The sequence below is a fragment of the Rhamphochromis longiceps genome, linkage group LG23, assembly GCF_057381845.1.
Source record: "Rhamphochromis longiceps isolate RC_006_pf linkage group LG23, R_longiceps_female_GT1.1, whole genome shotgun sequence".
NCBI classification, from domain to species: domain Eukaryota; kingdom Metazoa; phylum Chordata; class Actinopteri; order Cichliformes; family Cichlidae; genus Rhamphochromis; species Rhamphochromis longiceps.
Window position 1 is genome coordinate 22,509,701 of NC_140578.1, and position 24,964 is coordinate 22,534,664.

At 42.9% G+C, this 24,964-nt stretch overlaps 2 protein-coding genes across 4 annotated transcripts in view; one reads left to right on the top strand and one right to left on the bottom strand.

Annotated features, from left to right (window-relative positions):
• Window positions 1-2,898: 2,898 nt before the first annotated feature.
• Window positions 2,899-12,021, bottom strand: LOC146641948 (receptor activity-modifying protein 1-like). The gene is made up of 3 exons (XM_085399056.1): window positions 11,748-12,021; window positions 9,446-9,584; window positions 2,899-3,969 (listed from the first exon to the last, which is right to left on the bottom strand). Exons 1-3 carry the CDS (start codon window positions 11,800-11,802, stop codon window positions 3,714-3,716), a joined length of 450 nt encoding a protein of 149 aa, XP_085255182.1. The 5' UTR covers window positions 11,803-12,021; the 3' UTR covers window positions 2,899-3,713.
• Window positions 12,022-16,952: 4,931 nt separating this feature from the next.
• Window positions 16,953-24,964, top strand: part of LOC146641949 (receptor tyrosine-protein kinase erbB-4-like) — a 381,415-nt gene continuing 373,403 nt past the window's right edge. For all 3 annotated transcript variants that reach the window (XM_085399432.1, XM_085399434.1, XM_085399433.1), the window contains exon 1: window positions 16,953-17,354. In XM_085399432.1, coding sequence (XP_085255558.1) covers window positions 17,288-17,354 — 67 coding nt within the window. In that variant the 5' untranslated portion in view covers window positions 16,953-17,287. The remainder of the gene's footprint in view (window positions 17,355-24,964) is intronic.

A 24,964-nucleotide genomic window follows, 5' to 3' on the forward strand; every position in this document is an offset into this window, starting at 1 on the left:
CCTTATAGAAAATCTGAGAGTGAACACTAGATGGAGCCATTTTGTTGTAATGAAGTCCATGAAAATCTCGTGTGCAATCTTAAAATCTTAAGTTTGACAAGTATTGAGTGCACTTTTGTTTCTTTTTGTAATAAGTGAACTGCAGTAAAAGAAAAAGTTTCTTTAAGTGATGTGAAACCTCTGTGTACTGTAATGATATGAAATGTGAAGTTTATGAATATGTAAGTACCCCAGCCTCTATTTTCAAATTACAAGTTATTGAAGTATAAAATGATAGATAGATAGATAGATAGATAGATAGATAGATAGATAGATAGATAGATAGATAGATAGATAGATAGATAGATAGATAGATAGATAGATAGATAGATTAGTTGAAATATCCTTAGTATCCTTAGTGGTTTGGTTTAAAAAAAAATATTACAACTTGCCTAATGAGTCACTGACAGACATAGATGTCTACAATACTATGATGCACTATGAGTCAACTGTTCTCTAGACAGTTGACTCATAGTGTGTTTTATTGTAATACCTGTATTAATGTTCCTAAATCATGCCTCTGGCACATGCCCTCCATGAACTTATAATGAAAAAAGACAAAAACAATAATTAAAAACAAACTAAACATTCTCGAACACTGAAATGAGAAAATTCACTTTGGAAACTAAATGAAATTACACCAAATTAAAAAAAACAACAACCTCAAAAAAAAATAAAAACCATTTAGAAAATAGAAAACCATAACAACTCTGCACCACATGTTTTCAGTGACTGACCAGCTTATTTGTCTAATAAACTAGTTGTATCTGCTACTTTGTGGAAGTAGGAAGGGGAAGAGAATAATAACTTGTTAACAATAACTTTATTTGTAAAGCACTTTTCAAAACACAGAGTTAAAAAGTGCTGCATAGTTTGAAGCCACACATTGGACATACAGTGGGGCAAAAAAGTATTTAGTCAGCCACCGATTGTGCAAGTTCCCCCACCTAAAATGACGACAGAGGTCAGTAATTTGCACCAGAGGTACACTTCAACTGTGAGAGACAGAATGTGAAAAAAAAAAATCCATGAATCCACATGCTAGGATTTGTAAAGAATTTATTCGTAAATCAGGGTGGAAAATAAGTATTTGGTCAATAACAAAAATACAACTCAATACTTTGTAACATAACCTTTGTTGGCAATAACAGAGGTCAAACGTTTACTATAGGTCTTTACCAGGTTTGCACACACAGTAGCTGGTATTTTGGCCCATTCCTCCATGCAGATCTTCTCGAGAGCAGTGATGTTTTGGGGCTGTCGCCGAGCAACACGGACTTTCAACTCCCGCCACAGATTTTCTATGGGGTTGAGGTCTGGAGACTGGCTAGGCCACTCCAGGACTTTCAAATGCTTCTTACGGAGCCACTCCTTTGTTGCCCGGGCGGTGTGTTTTGGATCATTGTCATGTTGGAAGACCCAGCCTCGTTTCATCTTCAAAGTTCTCACTGATGGAAGGAGGTTTTGGCTCAAAATCTCACGATACATGGCCCCATTCATTCTGTCCTTAACACGGATCAGTCGTCCTGTCCCCTTGGCAGAAAAACAGCCCCATAGCATGATGTTTCCACCCCCATGCTTCACAGTAGGTATGGTGTTCTTGGGATGCAACTCAGTATTCTTCTTCCTCCAAACACGACGAGTTGAGTTTATACCAAAAAGTTCTACTTTGGTTTCATCTGACCACATGACATTCTCCCAATCCTCTGCTGTATCATCCATGTGCTCTCTGGCAAACTTCAGACGGGCCTGGACATGCACTGGCTTCAGCAGCGGAACACGTCTGGCACTGCGGGATTTGATTCCCTGCCGTTGTAGTGTGTTACTGATGGTGACCTTTGTTACTTTGGTCCCAGCTCTCTGCAGGTCATTCACCAGGTCCCCCCGTGTGGTTCTGGGATCTTTGCTCACTGTTCTCATGATCATTTTGACCCCACGGGATGAGATCTTGCGTGGAGCCCCAGATCGAGGGAGATTATCAGTGGTCTTGTATGTCTTCCATTTTCTGATGATTGCTCCCACAGTTGATTTTTTCACACCAAGCTGCTTGCCTATTGTAGATTCACTCTTCCCAGTCTGATGCAGGTCTACAATACTTTTCCTGGTGTCCTTCGAAAGCTCTTTGGTCTTGGCCATGGCGGAGTTTGGAGTCTGACTGTTTGAGGCTGTGGACAGGTGTCTTTTATACAGATGATGAGTTCAAACAGGTGCCATTCATTCAGGTAACGAGTGGGGGACAGAAAAGCTTCTTACAGAAGACGTTACAGGTCTGTGAGAGCCAGAGATTTTCCTTGTTTGAGGTGACCAAATACTTATTTTCCACCCTAATTTACAAATAAATTCTTTACAAATCCTACCATGTGGATTCATGGATTTTTTTTTCACATTCTGTCTCTCACAGTTGAAGTGTACCTCTGGTGCAAATTACTGACCTCTGTCATCATTTTAAGTGGGGGAACTTGTACAATTGGTGGCTGACTAAATACTTTTTTGCCCCACTGTAAATATAAATATCCTCATTTTATTATATCGTTATTTTATAATTTTTGCAAACAGTGGCCAACACTGCGCTCACGTGACAGATATTAAAGAGTCTGGAGACGTTTTGTGTTACTGCAAAATCATCTGTGAAGACTAGAGGGCAGCAGTTGTAGACGTGTCAGGTGCTTCTGCTCCTACTCGCACAAAAAGTCATGCTAGCAGCAGTCACAAGAACACTAGCAAAAAGCAAAACTGTAGGGATACGGAGAGAGCAATGCCCTGAGGTCTTGTTGTTGCCTCTCTGGCGCAGTTTTTATCACTGATTTGCACCAAACGACAGGACAGATTGATGCCGTTTAGCTGACTTTAACTGTCTTTGTGTTACGATAACTAAGTGCCTGCTTCATTGTAAATGTTGCCTCAAAAATGATTAATAAATACACTGTGGAATTTATTCAAAGGTAAACAAATATAGAGGAACTATAAAACTGTAACATTGTTTATTTTGGCTGTTAAAATTATTTCATACAGTTTCCTCTCTTCATCCTACATTTGTTTTCTAATTCCCGCTCTCCTTTTCATCTCTTCACCCTCCTCCGAATGGCTCCAATCACGTAAGTCTCTTCTACTGTCAGGTGTTATTTATGCAGATTGTTTGTAAGGGCCACGATGTCAGATGGTAATTAACATAAATGGCTTTAAAAGTCCACTGAATCCAATCTGACCCACTGGAAGGTTTTAGAAAATGTGAAGTAGAGGACACATTTTGAACTTTTAGCTGTATTGTCATAAGTTTTGCAGCTTTTCCTGTTGCTAAAAACTCGACCCACATTGCTGTTCATGCGACACCAAGGTAACTATGTAACTAATAAACAATTAAATAAATTCCTGTTTTTCCAATATCTGCTATAGAAATTTCTGTAAAAAGTGTTTTGTGTCCCTGACGTAGGCGTTTTCATAGAGGTGAACTTAGCCACCAGAAGTGACTGGACAGACAGTTTTAATACCAAATACAGAATTTATTTCTATTAACATCTTTCACAACATGCAATTGTTTCACTGCAGCTTCCAAATAGTCAATATGCTCAATATCAACACGGGAATATGAAAAGAAAATTAAAAGAGCATGCTTTATGCTTAAGAAATGTCTTCCGGAACGCTCTACAAGCCCAAACCTAACACTCTGACGGTCCCTATAGCATTCCCTGTGTGCGTTTGCTCCTCCACACCACTACAGCAGTCATGAGCAGGGTGACCAGTACAGGCACTGTGATAAATGGGGCGAGGATGCTAATCGGTGGGTCATGCAGGAGCCGACCAGTCAGAGCGCAGTCATGAAAGTAGATCTGATGAATCTCCATGAAGAAACGGTCGACTATCTGATTTGGCCAGAAGCAGTTTATCCTCAAGGCCACCTGGTATGTGCAGTTTGTGAGTCCCTCATAGATCCTGCAGAGGACAGCAGAGCACAGGCAGATTCATGCTGAACTTAGTATGTGTAATTAAAGAAAAGATGTTACTAAAGTTGATCCTTTTTCTGAATGTTTGGTGAAACATTTTAAAGTAATCAAGCTGAAAACCCAAATTGTTACAGAAATATCGGCTGGAATCTTGTGATGTCTTTGAAACGTCCTTTCAGAGAGGGAATAGAGCAGGGTATTCCTGTTGGTGGGGAGAAAAAAAGGCAAAAGAGTGTCTAGAATTACCAGTGGGCTTAACACTGCTAAATATAACTGCTAAGTAGTGAGGAGCAGAGGAAATGGAGATGCATACCAACAGGGTACTGCCCTTAGTACAGCATTGCACCATACCAGGAGAGATTCTGTTCCAGACGGCCACTGTGCCTAACTGTGTTTCTGAAAGTGAAGTGATCACAAAATCCAACCCTTTAACCCTCTGAGGTGTGAGCCTAAGCCTGCCGTACCGTACAGAAAGGCAAAAACGGGCAAAACTTGATCTTCTTGTTTACGGTTAGTTAGGCTTAGGTTTGGGGTCAGCACCAACGACGACTTCGACAATGGCCATCCTGAGATGGTTTAATGAAGCAGCTGTGGCTCAGTAGGTACAGCAGGTGATCTCTTAACTGGAGGGTTGGTGGTTGGATCCCTAGCTGCTCCAACCTGTTTGTGAACTGTTGTTTTACTTCCTTAATTTGCCTTTTCTCCCCCTTTGTGACTGTCGTCCCTGGGTCACTGATTTCCCCTATATCTCGTTAGTTCCTTGTGTATTTATAGCGTTGCATTACCTTTGTCATTTATCAGTCCTTCTCCCTCATCACCAAAAGGTTTTCCTGTGCCTCAGCAGCTACGTTTACATGTACCTTGTATTACGATTCTAATAAGGTCCAGTGCTGAAACTTTCAGAGACAGAAGCACAAACGTTTTCATAAATAATAAACAACTCAGGGTTTAGTATCTCGCTCAAGGTTACTTGGACATGTAGGTTGGAAAAGCCAGGGACCATGACCCGCTCATGCCCCTTGCTGTGGAGCAGTTGTGGTTTAGAAGGTAGAGCGGGTCATCCACCAATTGAAAATTGGGTGATATGATCCCCAGATAATCGAAGTATCCTTGGGTGAGATACTAAACTCTGAGTTCCTTCCGATTCTTCTATCGAAGTGTAAGTGTGTGCATGACCAAAGGCATTTATGAATGCATGTGAGACTGGGAGAATGTGGCTTGCAGTAAAAATTGCTTTAAATGCTCAGTTAAAGAGGAAAGGCGTCATACGAGTACTAATCCATTTACCATCTGTGAAGTTTGTTTAAAAAAATAAACACAAAAAAAGTGAGAGAATTTAGAGCCACACGATGGCAACTACTGCGCTGAACAGGTGATGGATATCTGACAACAGGAAGATATGATCAGACTGGTGCCAGAAGTAAAATAGCCACTGAAGAAGATGAAAGCGCTTCATCACTTTATCAGGTCTCATGCTGTTACAATTCGGTGGCTGCGCATTGGAGCAAAGGAAATGAACGTCAAAATGCTAAACTTTCAGCTTCAAAACATCGGTCCATAAACCAGACGATGACAACTGTCTTATATTCAGTACACGACTGAAGTGGAGTCCACGTCATACCTAATTAAGGAAAGCTATAACAGGAGTAAAAAGACTGATTGTATTGAAATGAGCAATGGTACATGTCTGGTCTTTGAATTCATGTTTTACTTGTCATTATTACTATACAGCCCGAATCCACAAATATTTTTTCAATACTCGTAATTTTCTCTGTACCGGCTGTTTTCCTGTGAGCCTGAACAGTGGCGTCAAACGTTGTTGCTAGGAGTTTGGTGATGCAACTGCCAGCCCCTCCAACTGCCTGTGCAAATTCTTTATGAGTTACAACTGAGCACACATATCCATGGACACACACACACACACACACACACACACACACACACACACACACACACACACACACACACACACACACACACACACACACACACACACACAGAGCACCACCCCCAGTTATGTGCTGGACCAAGTGAGGACTGTGAACCAGGAGGGAAATCACACAGTTTTGACAGCAGCTTCTTCTTTGCGTCCCCCGGCTCCCTTCATCCTCCTGTCTGACTCACTCCCTGACTGTCAGGGTTTGGAAACAAAGCCACCAAGTACTGAGACGATATAATGGCCAACAAATACAGTAAAGCTTTCCCCTGGTGTTGGTGCATGAGAGAGTAAACAGATAAACAGATAGATAAACAAGTTTTTTGCCTCTAATGAGCTCAGAAATACCAGTCTGTCAGTGCACCTGCTAAGATATTAGTACTCACTTAGAGGTGAATGATATAAACACGAGGCCTTAATGTTGGCATATTAAAGACTTATATAGTCTGGGTGTGAATCCAGAACACTGCCATCAGCTGCTTCTTATAGCTGTTTAACTGCGAAATGACTGAGATATCAAAAATCCTCATGCACATGACAGCATGAGGACTTCAGCTTTTCTCACCATCATTCTTCTGTTACACTGATGCCAACCCACTTTACTCTCTTCCAAAGAGCCAGACTTTCTTGTGATATTTTTAAAGTGTTCTTGAGCAACAGTTCTCCAGGCTTTCTGAAGGTCTTTCAAAAGTTTTTCTTTGTACAATGGCTGCTTTTCACTCATTTCAGTCCAGTTCCTGGGAGCCATCCAATCACTGAGGATGTAAGAGTGGACAACAGAAGACGTAGCAGGCCTAAAAACTATTTATAGCACACAAACAATATTTAAAATTCATGCCCTTAAGAAGTGTCAGGTCTTTAAGAGATACATCTGTGCCTTCAGCTCATTTATCTACTGTTCACTGAAGCCTCATCAAAAATGGTCTAAGTGGAAGGGTGGCTTCAGTGACAACAGGTCTGATGGAGTGATGAATCCACATATGACACTCCAGCCAGTGGTGTTTGGGATCTTGTAAAAATTTTTGGAGTTATGAATGCACAAAAGTACCATCAGGTTTTTATACACCATGTAATATCATCTGGAAAGCATCTGACTGGCAACAGCTTCATTTTTCAGCATGACAATGATCCCAAACATACTGCCAATGCAGTAAAAGACCTGTATAAAAAAAATCACACACAATACACGTAGACATTGAGGGCTAGCAGGAGGAACCATGCGCTTACCTGCTGCTCTCTGGCAGGTAGCTCCATGCCCTCCTGGGTTTTAAATGCACCTTAGAACACACATGCATCAACACTACAATGAGCGGGTGGAGGGAGGTTTGGAGTCTTCTCTCACCCCCATTCTCTGCGGCCTGCTGGAGCGGGGGGGCTAGGAGGAGGAGTTGGCCGTCCGACTGCGGTCTGGAGTGTGGGGCCTCCCTGCTGCTGCGGAGTCGGGGCGGTCTGCCTCCCCCCACCGCAGGGAAAAGGGTAATACCACCTGGGTCTGGGTGCAGTTCCCCCTCCAGGGGCAAGGGTACCTAGACCCGGTTTGTAGAGTACGCTTGGGGAGTGTGATCGTGTGTACAGCGTCTCTTTATGTCTGTCTCCACGTTGGTTGAGTGTGGAGTAAGTGCATATGAGAGCAAGAGGGTGGGAATGGATGTTTGTATCTGTGTGTGCCTGTATGTCTGTGTCTATATGTCAGGTCGGGTATCAGGCGCCACCTGTCTGGGGACATCTTAGGCCCTCCAAGGTTTGGAGGCCTATCTCCCCCTACCACCACTTCCCCTGCCAGTGGCGGACTCCCTCAGACATCGGTGCGTTGGTGGTTCTTTGTGTCCGGGGATGGGCGTCCAGGTACACACCGGCTCACTCCTTGGCGGCCGCTTATCGGGGCCTGGAGCCTGGGGCTCGCTCGGGCCACTTCGGAGGTGGGGTGCCCTCGGCCTCTCGGCCTGGGGCTCGGTCACTCAGGCACGGCTGGCTGCCGGCGGAGCTCACGGGCGCGTCACTGCAACTCCCCCTGGCTTCTGCTCCACGGCTGCTGAGTGAGCCCTCATCTGGGACTCTCCTCAGCTCTTTCTGGGACAGTGGTGTGGCTGCCCCTCTGTTGGTCTTCCTTGGTCTCTTGTGTTCTGGGGGCCTCTGGATGTCTGGAGTTTTGATCTCCTCCATACCTGCTTCATGCCCTGGAGGACGGGGCTGTGGCCCCCCCACACCCTCTAGCAGATTATTACATGAAGGAACCTTTTAAAAAAACAAGCGCGTCCATGCTCACAGGTGTACACACGGGTGATCACACCCACAAACTACACCCTTTTTGGCTCCTACCTCAAAGCACACTGTGTTCTGTTGATCTTATGTGCTGCACAATAATGTTTAATATTTAGTATTTACTGTCATATTCCCATATATCATTGTGATGCTGTTTATTCTATTACTCTTGTTCTCTTCTGCTTGTTTTCTTTTTTCTTTCTCAGCAGGTGATCCAGGTGATTGATATATGCATTTTTTATTTCTTTTTTTTTCTTTTTTTTTCTGCTCATTCTGTTGGTTCTTGTTTTTTGCCCTTCTCCCCCGTCCCTCTTCTCAGCTGTTTCTCTTTCCCTCTTTCTTTCTCCCCTTCTTTCCCCCAGTCAAGTCTGTCCCGTATTCAGTAAGTGAAAATAAAATAAACAAAAGGTGAATCAAATGGACCATTACGGCAAGGCTGGGATGGTCAATTTGGTAAAGTAAATCCGTTGGGCATCTTTCTTTGCCTTTAGACAACAATTCTGATGGCAAAAGAGCCAAACGGGACAGGCAAAAAAAAAAAAAAATCACACACAGTGGAACACGACTTCAATATCACTGAAGCAGTGTGGGGTCATGTTGACAGAGAACAGAACAAAAGGCAGAGACACGCAAAGAAGAGCTTTGAATGTTCTTCAAGAAGCCTGGAGAACTATTCCTGAAGACGACTTAAAGATATGACAAGAAAGCTGCCTAAGAGAGTTCAGACTGTGCTGAAGAATAAAAGTGGTCACACCAAATATTCACTTTCAAGCCCATTAGCTTACATGTGCTTACATTAATGCTGTATTTACATGTGTGTTTGCACATTTCAATAAATCACTGCACCTATTTCCTACTTTCAAGGCAAACAATTTAAAAATATGAGGAGTGGCTCAAGGCTCAAGGAACTCTGCTGTATGTAACAGCAACGTAATTATTTATTGAATTTAGCATAAGACAGCAAGTCAAGAAATCTCATTAAACTGATCTCAAAGCCAGCCAAAATAAGCTAACTGTTCAGTTGATATTGTTCTAATTGTGTACCTGGCAAACTAAGTTGCTCCACCCTGGCTACAGCCGCTGCTCCATCTGTAAGCTGCTTTGCAACACACAATATCTGCTGTTTACCAGGGTCTGTGTGGAGGTTGTGACTCTATAAATTGCAATTTTTTTTGACTTACAAGTACAGATTCATGCAAGAAAATTTGTGATTTTATGTCCCACCATGCGTTTCTTCCCTTTTGCATGTTCGAGTCAGTGAACTCACTCCATTGTGTCCTTCCAGCTGCACCATAAACCTCGATCCAGATTTTCCATGTTGAATGTGAAATTCGCCAAGCAGAGATCATTGATAAGAAACGTGTAGACTCCCCTGTTACAGCCAGACACTGATGCAAGGACTTGAGCTACAAAGTAGAAACAGAAGTAAGACAAAAGTATTTTAAAAAAATTAAAAAATATCTGTACAGAATATATATCTGTAGCAGCATATGTTTGTGCAGCAAACAAGGTCATGTCCTGGCAATGGTAATTCCTACTGGGCCATTTCTTCCCTATTAGACTGTTACTTTCACTAAGAAAAGATTTTAATTTGCAGGCAAAGTCCCAATCCCATTTGTTTACTTCAGAGATGCGTGTAAACAGCCTCTAAACGTGGAGGCAGACCGCGGCCATCCCGCAGGACTCGAGGCTGAATGTAGCACCACGGAGGAGTACAGTAGGAGAGGGAGGCTTAATCTGGTGTAAAACGCCTGCGTGGAAACAAACAGGTTGTTGTTACGATCGAGAAACATGGTGGATCTCCAGCCTGTTCGGGCCAGATAAGGGCCGACTGTGTGCCCATTATATTTGCTCTGTCCCTGCTGGCTCTCCCTGCACTCAAAGGAAGACTGAATGTGTTGACATGGGAGCTTCAAAAGAGATGCTACAAAAGAAGAATGTGAGAAACTGTTGTGGCAAAGCAAGATCTGAACGAACGCACAGTAATCTCCTGAAAAAGGAGTGAATATTAGCTTGTCTATCATCTACAGTCATGTTTCACCAGCCTCTGATGGCGACTGCCGCTTGGAGGATTCACAGTTGCCCCTCAACTTGGCTGTTAACCAACATTGTATTTGGATTACAATTTCCAGGAAAATGGAGGCATAGTTTGACAAATGTTCTTCTGACTGAAGGTTTATGCTCTATTGACTTTCTGCCTTCAACCCTGTTAGGTTAGGAAACATGCATCAGTCCAATGGGAATCTTAAATTCTGTCAGCGTCTCTGAGACTCAACATTTATGGATTTTAAAAGCTGATTCTCATGAATATTAGATGATGGGGTTTGAAATCATTTCCACAAATATTAATGATCCATGCTGACATTAACCCTTTAAAAAAGAGGCTGACCTAAAGCAACAGAAGACCCTACTGGGTGCCAGTCTTGTCAGTAAGAACAGGAAACTGAGGCTACAGTTTGTGTGGACTCAGAAAAATCAAACAATCGAAGACTGGAAAATGTTGCCTGGTCTGATGAGTGTCCATTTCTGCTCGGATTTTGATGTCAGCTGATGAAAGCATGGCGCCATCCTGCCTCGTATCAACAGTTAAGGTTGCTGCTGGTGGTGTGATTGTGTGGGGGATATTTTTGTATTTGACTGAAGAACCTTTAAGCACCACAACCTACTCACATATTGTTGGTGATGTTTAGTAATTACAAATTCCCAATTGAATTTAGATTAGACTACTTCTTCTCTATAGTTTTTTCAAGTTTCAGCTCATTTTTGTAGGTTTCAGTAATTGTTTTTTCCTGGTAAGTTTATATCTAAATTCCTATTTCAAGTGAAATTCAACAAAAGCACAGAGTTCCTTTTGTAAATTATGGTCCCAAATGAAACACATCTTTTTCCCGAAAGCAACTGCTGAACCCACAACCGCTACATCATTCTTTAATAGTATATGGTCTTTCCTTCTAGATGAATTTAACGAATTCCCAGTGTGTTTCTGGATCAATATTCCCAAAAGTTTCCCAAGAATTTCTTATTAGAGGTTCAAGCAATGTTGGAGACATAATCCAGTTTACTCTCTAACATGTCACATGAGTCATATGGTATCACGTTTGCCTTCATTTTCAAACATTGAAACAAAGTTATTGAAAATGTAAAACCATGAAATGCACTTCTTCACACAGCTGCTACTTATGTGTTTTTCTTTTTGACTGGTTACGTTCAATGACAATGGCCTGCTGAGCATGCAAGAAGGTATATGAGGGCAAATGCTAGTGAAATGTAAGGTTGAGTGAATAATGGTGGGTTTTTCAGAATTTCTTCCAGAAACAAAGCACATAGAGCATAGTGAACTTTTAACAAACAGATCAAGTCTATTCATAGACATTATCGAGAAACCCAAGAAAACAAAATCCCAACTTACCTCGTCCTTTTTTCTGCCATAAATCAACCAAGACTTGTTAATAATTTCTAAATAGACTAACATTTCAAAGACCTGCTTTTTTTTTGTCAAAGAAAAACATAAACAAGGTTTAAGTTGAATCCACCTATAGCGACTCTCTGCCTGAGTACCATGGACTCACCTGCCATCAGCAGCACAAACCCTGCTTTCAGGAGCAAGGCGGTCTCCAGAGCCATGCTGAACACAAACCCCAAAAAGTTTCACGCGCTCTGCTCACTCCCCGGAGATCAGCGGCAAAGCCTCATTCTAACTCCAATAGCCAGAGCCAGTGAGTCGGGAACGTCACGGTGCCACCACGTTAGAAACAAATTAACCGCAGTTCACGCTGTGTTGTCAACAAGAAGGCGGCAACTGATTGTGTGTAAAAGCCCCCCTGACCTTTCTCTGTGGCACCCTCCTTTCCCCTCCTCGCTGCAGCCCTAATCATAGAAGCGCTGCTTGTCATCTGAGCCCCTTGTCCGGCTGCTTTCTGGGTGGAACTGCTCACAGGGGACAAAACAAAGTCAGATACCGAAATTAGTTCAGTGTACAGTGCATGCTTTATAGCAGCAATTTAGAGTCTGGAAAAAACACTGCTGTTTTAATCCCTCAGTATTTACGTTTTTGTTGAATAATCCAATTATAACCATTTAACATCTAGAATTTGGATGGTTTTCTTTCATATATACATGACTCTCACAGCAGAGGCCAACTGTGAGGTAGCATGTCATCAGACTCATCACGACTCTTTAATTAAATGTCACATTTTCCCCATTCCTTATTTGTATTAGGATTAATGCATTAGTGTGAATACCCAGAGACATCCCCGGCGGTGGGCTCACACTGGGACCCCATTTCACAGCAGCAGCACACAAAGACAGAATTCCCATTTTCATGTCACACTCGTATCGGCACAAATCTCATGCAGCTCGCAATGTCTATAATTGAATGTTTTATCTGAGGAATTTTGCACAGGAACAGATTGATTAGTATTCTCAGCGCTGCTCTGCATTGTGCTGCCACCCAGCGTGGCTGTCTCTGCCGATGGGTGTGTGAGAGAGTAATCCAGTGGCTCCGATGACTGTTTTCATGTGGCTGACTTTACAGAGTGTAGACTGACAGAGTGCAAGCTGCATCTTCTTTAAGTTTGTAGGTATTGTGGAGCTAAAAAGCTTTTGTTCATTTTGGTGTTTGATAGTGAATTTGTTCATTTCCATGTCTGCAAACAGCAAATCTTAATCATGAAACAAAATGCTAATACTTAAAAGGTACTGTAAGTATTTTTGAGGTTATTTAATAACATTTATTACATATAACTTATGTAACATATAGCATATATTTAATAACACAGAAGATAAAGACATAAAAACCTGTGTGGGCAAAAAATGCCTTAAAACAAAACAAAGCAAAACAAAACACCAATTAAGTGTTGGCCTTTGTGAATAGAAAGATTATGACTCTTTTTTTTCCCCCTTAGTGTGTGCACAGATGTAATTATTCTCAAGTCAGCAGGCAGCTGGTCCAAAATAACAGAACCACAGTAACTGAATGCTCAGCTTATTGTCAGCAGATTAGACACATGACTCTATCGTCTCTGGACAGCTGACAATTACTGGCTAAACAATAATAACAGCTAGTTACAAGTTAAGGTAATTATTAGGCTTGGATGTCCTAAAAGTAGCACTTTCCTTCTAAAAAAAAACATGTGATTACATTTTCACATGACAGTTTTTTCAATTAGTCCAACAATGTTAGCTCTGCTTCAAAAAACTTTTCATCAATGCCAGCTAACAGCAGCTAACAGAGGCTAACAGCAACACACAGAGGCTAACAGCAGCTAACATAGGCTAACAGCAGCTGACAGCAACACACGGAGGTTAACAGCAGCTAACAGAGGCTAACTGCTATTCTTGCTGTTAGAAAGGTTCAGCACATCCTCAACAACTCATTCAGTATCAGTGTCATCAGAAGTGAGCTTCACAGACCCATCAACTTGTATTGGACTCTTTACAGCCTCCTAAATATGCAGATGTGAACATCCAGATACTGTCCACATCTGTATATTTAGGCCGAGGTAAACAGCAGACTGACAGCTTACACTCATTACAGATCAACATTAACCATCCAACATGTTATTTATATGTATTTGATATTTATGTGTTAAGTTGATGAATATTGGACCATTTCATTATGCTGTATTGGAGTAGATTTGAAACTAGAAACAAAATCACCCGAGGAAAGAGTCGTCCCATCCTGATCATTAGGAAGACTACGGGTTTAATGCGTCTCCACATTTTCTTGAACAAGATTAAGATGTGTGACCAAACAAGGCAACTTTTCTTCTAGATTTTAACGGACAGCAGAAAAAGAAAAAATGCAGAATATTAACTCCACGCTTAGATTTGATCATTTTATTGTTTCAATGTTCATTTTTTTAAAACAGAAAACCTTTAGGCCCTGTGATAGACTGATGGCCCATCCAAGGTGTATCTATGCAACAACAGCTGGGACAGACTTCGGCTCCCTCATGACCCTGAACTGGGTGAGTGGTTATGAAAACGGATGGATACGTATTTCACTCTGTATCTGTCATATATTTAGTGTCACTGTGATGAAGAGGTTAGCGCTGTCACTTCATAGTAAAAAGTTCTTGGGTTTGAACTTGTGGCATCTTTTGTTCACTTCACGCTTGGTGGATTTTCTCTGGGTTCTCAGATTTCCTCAAACAGTCTAAAGACTACGTGTCAGGTTACCTGGTGAAGTTGCATCTTTAGGTTCAGATGTTCCAGCCTATTGCCCATGTGTACAACTGCATATTAAAATATTTTTATTAAATGAATCTGTACCCTGCTGTGATTTGCGTATAAGACTTAATTGCAGGACACAGATTGAAGAAATGTAATAATTTTAATGAACAACAACTGGTAAGTATTCACAATATAACTAAGAATCAAACTCAAGTTACACTCAAGAAAGGATTTGGTCCAGTTGCCAAAGTTTCTTTGTACTATTTTTTTTCTCCAATTCTGTCAGTTTCACATTCAGGTAAGTTGATTCTGATTTTCAGAATCTCCAAAGCAGGTGAATATTCACTGCTTTCCACAGGGTCAGGTAAGTACTCTTGAGTGCGGTGAGAGTGGCGCTTGTAGGTATGACCAGAAGCTAGCCAGGCTGATGGACCAGGAAGGATTCTACAGGTAAGGTTGGCATGTAAACAAAAAATCAATAAATACCAAAGAAGACTGAGTGATGCTACCACACTGGGAAGCTCAACAACCTGATGAATGGCGAGTGGCGGGTTATAAACTGTATACTGTGTATTTTTGCCCTGTCTCATTGCCCTCACGCCCAGCCGGTCTGAGTTTTGGGAGTTTTTCTTTCCTACTTTTGCCAAATGCTTGCTCATAGATGATTGTTGTGGGGTTTTCTCTATAAGGGTTGTAGGGCATTTACTTTGCAATTTGGAATTTGGTACAATATAAATGAAATTGAATTGAATTGATGATAAGTGTCGATGATAAATGGGTGCGCCAGGAGCCCTGGGCAGCCACATCTTCAGCTGAAGGGAGGTAAGCTGAAAAAGTCACACACAATTACTTGGGGAACCATGACAACCCCATATACACAATTTTGACCTTTTTTAAAGGTTTAATTTTTTAAAAGCTGCACAATTACAGAGGTACAGAACTGGTCTCTGGAATGCACAAAGCAAAAAGCTACAAATAGCTGCTGTTGTGCACTGTCAAATGCACAAAGGCAGTGCCTTGGAGTTCACTCTCCCATTCACTTTTGGTTGTGCCCCCTACAGATACATTAAAGTACCTTTTTGTGTGTGTATCCCAATATAATCTACAGCTTGTATGAAAACAGTTTAATATTTATGTGACTTTTCAAATGCAGAAAACTTTAGAGAGTGATTACACACACATCTGTGATGGAAAAGCAAACAAAGTAACCCATTTAATGATTTTTGTAAGGGTCCTGATGTCCGCCTTTATGCTACTGAGGAGATACGGCCTTCACTTCAGGTCCCTCAGCAGCAGAGGTTTGTGGATCGAAATTATATCAATAGCATCAATATCAGGGCTCGTATTGACATCGGATTAATACTACAATGATAAGTTTGATACTTTTTATTCTCTAACTTCAGTATGAATCCCAGTGAATTGCATTAACTAAAATATTATTGTTTTCGGAGAAGGGATGAAAAAATATTCCTCAAACACACACTAGTTTCTAAAGACATTAAAAGCTAAAAGGAAGTGAAAATCACAGTGATTTAATGTCATTAAAATGTGTTTTGCAAACTGATGACGATTCATCTCATAAATCATGACACACTGCTCTGCTATGTTAACCTAATTAGGTTAAATAGGTTAAAAGTACTGGTATCGTTGTTGGCAATACTTGGTATCATATTGATGCCAAAATGTGCAGTACTGCACAGCACTACTCAGCAGCTTTATGATCAAAAGGCTCAGAACCGAGCAGTTCCCCGTGAATTCCCCTAGAGAGCAGCAAAGGACACTAAATAAACCATCCCTTCAGGCACCGTGAGGCTGTATCAAGGATGGTCCTCACACTAATTCTCCAATAGTTCCAGTTACGGTCGAGTTTTCGCCTTACACGGATCGCAAATCAATATCTTTTTGTCCTCGTCGATTCGCCAGTTCGTTTCATACTTTCACGTCAGTCCACAAATAAAAAGCAGAGTGCAGAATATCTGTGGGCAGACTGGCTTGTAAAATGAGTGGCCCTGAAAATGGTACACTGCTCCAGCTTTTTGCCTTCACTGCGGCTTCTTCACACCAGCACAATCAAACTTTATAGGCTGTGCCTCGTAGCGGTGGGTATTTGCAGAGGCTGACCCTGCTGGCGAAGCAGGAAACTTTCGTGGTGTTGCTGAAACTACACTGTGGGGTGTTCCACTGATGTCTTCTGTCTGTCACATTATAACCCCTAAACAAACTACTTCCTACATCATGATCAGGATCAGATATTAAGTAATTTGTCTTCCCAGCAATAACGAAGAGCACAGTGGCAGACACAGCAGCCAAACAGAAACCAAAACAAAACCTGCTCCTAACAGGTGTATCGACGGCAGCGTTGGAGCTTAATAGCCAATCAGGAGAGGCGATAAGTAGTGTGGGCGGATTTCCAAAAGAAAAAAAAGTATTAAACGCTCCAAATCTTTTGGATGGGACTTAATAGGGCGAAGGAGGTGTCGGTCATTCCAAAGGAGGCGTGTTCAGACGCCCGACACGCACACGCATACGCACGCGCGCACATCGCGGCCCCCCCCCCCCCCCCCCCCATCCTCCTCCTCCCTCCCCCCAGCCACCGGCGCGATGGCAGTGTGAGGAGTAAATGGCTCAGAGTATCCGCGGTGGAAAGCGACCTAAACACTGGAGTAGGAACCGACACGCAAACAGAACGAGACGCGGTGCGTAAAAGCTCTCCACGGCGCACGGAAACGGTGCCAGGTGTCCAAGAAGCGCAAAAGAAGACTCCGACGGGGTTTTATTTTTTTTCTTTTTCCTTCCTCTCTCTCTATCTCTCTCTTTCGCTCTCTCTTTTGGTTAATTTTTTTTACGCGTGTGATCAACGAGGATATCTTAATTGGACATGTGAGTTACGGGAGTAAACAAGAGAAGCAGGTTTTTTTTCTTCCCGCCCCCCAAGATGAAGTTCTTCCCAGCTTGCGTCCTCGTCACTTTGGCGGTGATCGGATCCTGTGCGGCGCAATCAGGTGAGTGCTTTTTGGGGATGCGCGTCTCTGCGCCTCCGTTATTCGGTCAGGGTCTGACTTGAAAAGCACCGATGAAGTGAGAGTTGAGACATCCAAAGAGCAACAGAGCCGATCCTTTTCTGTCCCTGCAGAGACTTTAGCAATAATTCCACTAAATGATAACTGAAGGTCGCCGGGTTTCTGACTCTTTCTGGTCCAAAACTTAACACAAGTTCACATCCTGGCACGCTGGTGCTGATTTCAATTATCGCTCTCGCACCTACAGGAAACTGTCATTCAACTGCATCTGCGTAAAATAAAATAAAGCTCCCCAAACTGTCCTTCTTCTGTCGTTTTAACACAGTTTTATTATTTTTTTCTCTTTTTTTTACGCGAGATATGCTGGTTCGAAAACGATAACATCAAATGAAATCTCCCAACAAAGAAAAAACATCTGTCATCAAACAGACTGCGAATCTGCGCTGATTTAGATTATTTAGATCCCTTCACTAAGTATGAATGAATGCGCCATCGTTTCAGTTTAATTCCCCAGAAGACTCGAAGACTAATATATTTATATATAAGACTCGGGCTGCACCAGTGGCACAGTTTTTTTTAATTCTTTACTGTCTTTGAATAATTTAGATGTAGCAGATATTCTGAGGGCGATACAGGCAGTGGGAAAACATCTCGCTTTCATCATCATCATCGCGACCCCCGTGGAGTCGGTCCCTTGACGAAAATCACTTTAATGCTTCTTCAGCGTGCCTGTTTTGGCTTCGGATGCGTCAGTGACACTCGACAGTCAATTTATAGTAAAGTTAATGGTGTTTTATTTATGTGCTCTGACAGATCTTTCCTTTGGCGCCCCTGTAGGGTGTTTGCTGAGGTTTTAAATCCCGCTGGGATGTTTTGTTTATGATGCATGATTTGATTGCGCTCTTATTTGAAGTAAATCATTAAGTTCAACTTTTTTCTTTTCTCCAATGGGTTTTTGTTCCCACGCTTATTCATCGAGAATTCTAATTTGATTTGGTTTGGTGTGATATCTCTTCTGGAATTCTGTCCAGTTATTTGGAGTTCAGTAAGTGATCCATAATCTGGGCTCTTAGTTGACACAATCAAGTGTTTGGCACAGACTGCTGAGCCAAGGAAAAACAAACAGAAACGCACTTATGAGGCGGCACAACAGGAAAGTTGTCAGATTCATGTTCAGAGGTGAATTTGGCCCCAAACTTCCAAGGATTCCAAATTAAATTCCTGGATGCTTTTCCCCCTTCCCGCCTCTAAAGACAGCTCTGTTTTTCTTTGGCCTCTGCACATACACACCACCTCTCTCTTTCTCTTCCTGAGTCCCGGTTGGATCTTTGGATGCAAGGCGATGGAGAGGGTGGATGCGCGGATGGATGGGTGACACCCGGGATGAATGGGGAAGCAAAGTGGGACCCTCGCTGGTTTATTTATTCTCCGTGCATGCACTCCCACTCCGGGATATTTGTGATGCAAATTGTAGCCTAGGAATCTGAGCTATGCCTCTTGGGGAAAATGTTGTGTTTGTGTGCATTGAGCAGTGCTGAGTGTGCTGTCTTTCCACTCTTTCCTATAACTACCCCACCGCCCCACCCCCATCTCTCTCGCTCTCTCCCTCTTTATTGGAGGTATAAAAAAATGACAGCACACATCATATATCAATCCCACGTGAAGCCGTGCGAGGGTGAAGTAAGTCAAGGCGAAAGATGTTCACTTATAAAATGGTGATTGAATCTGTCTCCTGCTGCGAGACAAATGTCTGAAGCGGTCCTTCCAGTCAGCCGGTCTACAGGGGTGCACACGCTGTGAACTATGTGGGCGCCTCATCTGTGCCAAGCGTGGATGTTTTCACACAGCCAGAGAGCTTTCTCATTTTCAATTAGACAAACGTGAAACCCACAAAAGTCATTCAGAGATCAGCGATGACCACGTGGAAACGGGCCTGATCAGCTTTCTCATTTTAAACTCATGGAAGGCGAAAAGAAAAAGAAAACCTTGGCTGACTTCTCTCAGCCCTAATGTTCCTGGTGATTTGATACTAAAGAAGTAAACTGGCATGCGTGACAATGCATGAAATTTCCACCTGAGAGAACATCCCCCAAAATCAGCCAATTACAGCTCCCCGGGAGTGAGGTCAGAAGGAGCAAGCCTGTTAATAGAGATGCTTAGGAGGATTTGTACCTTTTTGTCCCCATAACCAGGACTGTGTGTGATTAAAGCACAAAAAACACACTGATGCTGTTGAACCTGCACCTAATTTAGTCAGAGCTTCTTATACTGACCGTCTTGTTTGAACATCATGCAGTTTGGGGTTTTAAGCACATATACAGCCTGGTCCTGGTAGCTTGAAAAGGGTTAAGGAGGCTAAAGCTGGAACTGAGCAGATCATGAGAGTGAGGTTGGTGGCTCGGTCTCCGGCTGCTCCAGTGTGCATGCAAAAGCTACCGTGGGTAGTATACTCAAACCGGAGTTGCTCTTGATGCGTTCGTCAAATTTATCGCACATAGAAAAGAATGACGTGAATGAGGCGTGTTGTATGAAAGCAATTCGAATAATATGCAAAAACCAGATCATCTACCGATTGGTTAATCCAGCCATCAGTTTGACTAACAGAGCCAGTCTGAAGCATGAATATAATATTCAGCTCAGCCTCATAAATTATATATTGGTGAAATAGTGAACTAATTAACTAAACTAATTGATTAAAGCTTCCTTCAGCTGCTCCTTTATTTGAAAGGGGTCACCAGAGCGGTTGGATCTGCATATGTGATTTTGCAATCAGTGTCTCCAACTGACATTTCACGTGTTAGGCAAACGTACTAACCACTACACTATGAAGCAATACATAAATTAATTCATAAATTTACTTAATTTCCACCTGGAAATAAAAAAGAAGGGGAAAAAAACCTTTGAGAATTCTGGGAATTTTCAAATTCAGCAAGTCTTCCATCAAAAAACCAGAGTGCGACTTCAATAAATCGACTTCCACTCAAGGACTTGGAAACCCAGAGAATGTGCCACACTTGGGATATCTGACCTGGTCCAAGTGCAGGGACTATGATTGTGAAAGAGTGTATCAGTGCAGCCGTACATCCCACTGATGTCCATTAAAAAGCACTGTAAAAAAACTTTTTTTTTTGTGGGGGGGGGGGGGGTTGTATCAAACTTGTCTTTCTGAGGTCATGAATAAACAGTCACACTCTGTCCTTGTAGTTGTGAAGAGGGTTAGTCATGTGTGTTCAGTCAGATTTGCACTTGTTTGAAGGATGGGGGCGGCTGAGTTAGTCTCTTAAGTGTCTTGAGAAGATGTGCCATGAAAATGTCACATCACAGATGACGGCTTTCTCTTGAACACGTTGTTTTGGCAGAGCTCGACAGGGAGAATTTTTGGCTTGCAACTTTTGATTTCGCTGCATGAAAAGCGGTGTTTGAGTCAGCAAACGGGACTGCACATTGCTGCGGAGGTGCAGGTTAATGATTGTTTGCAGGAATTTGTAGGCCAGGAATTGACAGGAAATAAAGTTTTGCTCTGATTGAGAAGCTGGCAGTTGAGATGGTAACGTGTAGGTCAAAATGCTGGGTAATCAGGATCAGGATAGTGAGGGTTTGTTTCAGATGATTCCCAGAACTTAACAGGCTTTAAGCGCCTGGAACCTTCCAGTAATCGATGACGTCTACAGGTATTTAATGGGTGGAAATCAAGTTTTCCGTGCCACGTTTAAGAAAAAAATATGGTTACCAAATATATTAGCAAGTGATGACTCCTTAGTGTTGTGGCTAACATATTCACTTCTTGGTTCAATTCCAAACAGAGACACAAATCCCCTTTGAGGTTGAGTCAGGAAGGGCATCTGATGTAAATCTCTGCCTAGCCAAGCAGCTTCTTCTTGGTCACGTGCTACCAACAGATATCTACCAGTGTTACCTTAATAAAAGAAGCACACACCGGTAGTCTCACCATCCTCATCTACCGCTTTCTTTTTGGTTTTTTTTGTTTACCTCTGCTTCCTGAAACAACTGGCTCAAACATTTTAATCCCTCCAGCTCTCGAGAGTGCCTCACAAATGCTGCACTCACACGTGTGTGTGTTTGGGTGACATTTAAAGATCTCCCGTGAAATGGCGGAGGGGGAGAAAGGGGCAGCGGGAAGGGAACCCGCTGAATGCCAGTATCAAATTACTGGGCGTTTGTCAGCTGGCACACACGGAGCTGGCCGAGGCTTTGTAGAAGACTGACGGAAATGAGAATTTATTACAAGCTAATTAAGCTTTTTTTTGATAGGATCAGTCTAGACCGCGAGGCCTTTATTTGACAGCATGAGAGATGAGGGGGGTGAAGGAATTCAATCTTGCTCTAAATTAGTCAACACGGCTATCATAACTTGATATCTGCCAGGCTCGACCCGTGCCAGGCTTCAGCTGGATGTTTGTCATATATGCCGGTGCGAGCTGATGGAGATCTGTACAGTTTCTGTGCATTTGTCAGTGTCTTCTGCTGAAAGACACGGAATAACGCACGGCAGTTTGCACAGAAGAATAATAATCGCAGTTCAGCGAGGGTGACATTGAGGTGTGGGCTGTTATTTTCTTCCTCTGTCATAACCGGACAGTCTCAGCGGGCCGTAAGGGAAGCCTTACAAATGACTATGTGATGCATGGGGGTGATGGAACGCTTTTCCAAGGCCTGAGACAGCAGCGCGCTACCTCTCATGGTACTCACCAGCTGAATCAGCACTCAGATTATTATCTGCACGGGCCGAACAAAGATGACGCTGTCCTCTCTCTTGCTCTCTTTTCCAAAGGAAAAAAAAGTCATCTCTTTTTGACTCCTACTTTTCTTTCCCATGCATTCAAGAGCGATCCGGCAACGTCACAAGCCCATTTGCTTGGCATTTTGTTCGCCCGCCAGCTGTACAGAGGGGCCTCTGTTTCTCGAGTTTGTGTCCCGCCCAAATATTTACATGCGGAATCACAACTGCACAGCATGGGAGGGAAAACATCCAAGACTCGGGTGCAAAATAGCGGCTTTATTGGCCTCTGTAATCATCCCGAAGCTTCTTCGTCTCTGGCGCCGTGTTTGTGTGTTTGGCAGGACAGACTTTTGAACCCCCTCCCTCCATCACCACCCCCCGTGCTTGTGCTTCCTAATGATGAGCAGGGCTGGCTTTGGTTGTGCCGAGCCATCCGGTGCCAACTCCTAGTGTGAGTTAGATTGGCCAATCGAAGCCTGGCACAGATGCCCCCCCCCCCCCCCCGCCTTTTTAGGAAGACTTAAGTCTCGCCCGAAAACACAGAAGGATTTACTGTAAACATCAGCGCGTCCACGCACTGTTTACGTTTTTGCATGCATTTTGATTCTGCGACATTGTGAGCTGTGTGTTTTAAAGCGGAAGGCAGCTGTATTTTCTCACTCAATGTAGTTTTGGAGTTGGGTGGTTCTGATTTCTTTCTTTCCCTTTCTCATATACAAACACACATACACACACTGAGTGAAGCATGGCCCGGGAAAAGAAAAGACAGGAAAGACAGAGGAATCTTTTTTTTCCTTTCCTCTTCTGTTTCTTCTAGACCACTGGAGGGTTTGTTCAACCCGCCACTTGTAATTCCACTCAGAGACAAATGCCTCCATCCTGCGTCTGAGGGGCTTCCTACACACACACATACACAAAACCCGAATTCACACACACTATCGAGCATCGCAAATACACACTGATCTTGCCGAGCAGTGTGGATTGGCTTGCACAACCTCCTTTACTTTGTCCTTTATTTCATTACCTCTCTTCCACTTTCTGTCCGGCACATTTGTCATCTCCTTTCCTTTTCCTCCATTTCCAAATCCCTTCGTCTGCTCTTCTCCCCTCGCGCACACCTTGTCTCCATCCTGCTCTCATTCATTAGCATCGCTCATTGTGTGTCTCTTTCACTTCCCTTCGCTTCTGCTTTTCTTTCCACATTTTATTAACAGCTTCTTTTTTATTTCCTCGCCTTTCCGCACTCTTTCTTACTCTGCTTCTTTCTCAAAAATCACTCACACACTCTCTCTCCTCCTTCTGTTTTTCATTAGTCGTGTGTATGTGTGTGCGCGCGCAGGGCTGTCATCGAGCACACAGGGAGAATGGAAAACAGCTCATTTTTTTCCAGCTTTAATTACGACACCCAATTTGTTTCATGGACAACATGCTGTCGGCAGCTCCTTCACACACCACTCAAACTGTCACTTACATGTGTGTATGCGTCTCTCTGTGTGCAATCGGAGACTCGCAAGGGTTTAAATAATTTTGTGTATTTCAGTAATTGCTCATCTTAGTCTCGGTTAGGGTTAGCTTTAAAACTTAATATGGGCGATCGTGGCTCAAGAGTTGGGAGTTTGCCTTGTAATCGGAAGGTTGCCGGTTCGAGCCCCGGCTTGGACAGTCTCGGTCGTTGTGTCCTTGGGCAAGACACTTCACCCGTTGCCTACTGGTGGTGGTCAGAGGGCCTGGTGGCGCCAGTGTCTGGCACCCTCGCCTCTGTCGGTGTGCCCCAGGGTGGCTGTGGCTGCAATGTAGCTTGCCATCACCAGTGTGTGTGAATGGGTGGATGACTGGATGTGTAAAACGCTTTGGGGTCCTTAGGGACTAGTAAAGCGCTATATAAATACAGGCCATTTACCATTTAAAGATTTTTTAATGGAGACTCATTTATGACGACCTATTGACGTGAAAGCACGTATCGCTTTTACTCTCAACAAGCAGCGGGTGCTGCCATGGGCACCTCGCTTGTGCCAAAGCGCTCACGGGCGGAGGATAGTCCTCCCCCAGCTTCTATCAGGGCAGGAGATGTTCGCATCTATGCGTCCAAACTGCAAATGAATCGCGCATGAGCGAAGCCGCTGCTCCCACACCTACTGTAACGCAGTCAGTTCTTCTTTTACTATTATGTTGTTTTGTGGATCACAAGGTTTAAAACTACTTATAAACACACACACACACACACACACACACAAAGTAACTCCACCAGAGCGCTTATTTTGGGTCACTTTTGCCGGTCCAAGCCCAAAAAAAGGAATAGGGTTGGAACTGTGACATTAAAAAAAAAATTGCTAAAAGAAATTTAATTTGTAGTTCTGAATAAACTCTAAATGCAGGACATTTCTAACTCACTTTATGTCTCTTCCACAATGTTATTTTTCTCTCCTACAATGTAGGTTACAATTACATTAGCATGACCAATTATGCAAATTAGGCAATGACGTCATTTAGCGACTTCTATCGACTTTTATGACAGCCAATAGCGATTTTCCTTACTGAGGAGTTGGCAACACTGCAAAGGAAGCTCTAGCCAATAGCTATCTGCTAGGGTTCACCTAAATATTACATGCCATAGCTAGTGATCACGTTTGCTAGCATTAGCTGATAAGTTATCACAGTTACTTCTGGCTCCAGAAACTAAACCGGTGGGTCAGGTCACAATGGCTAGATCTGCAATTTCATCAGCTAGATGCTAAAGAAGTCATTTTGCTTACTGGTTGTGTAAGCATAGTGGCTAACTGTGTTAGCAGCTAGCTGTATTAGCTAAACAGCCAAATGGCTGCTCTCTGGGAGTTTAAGTTTAACACCAGAA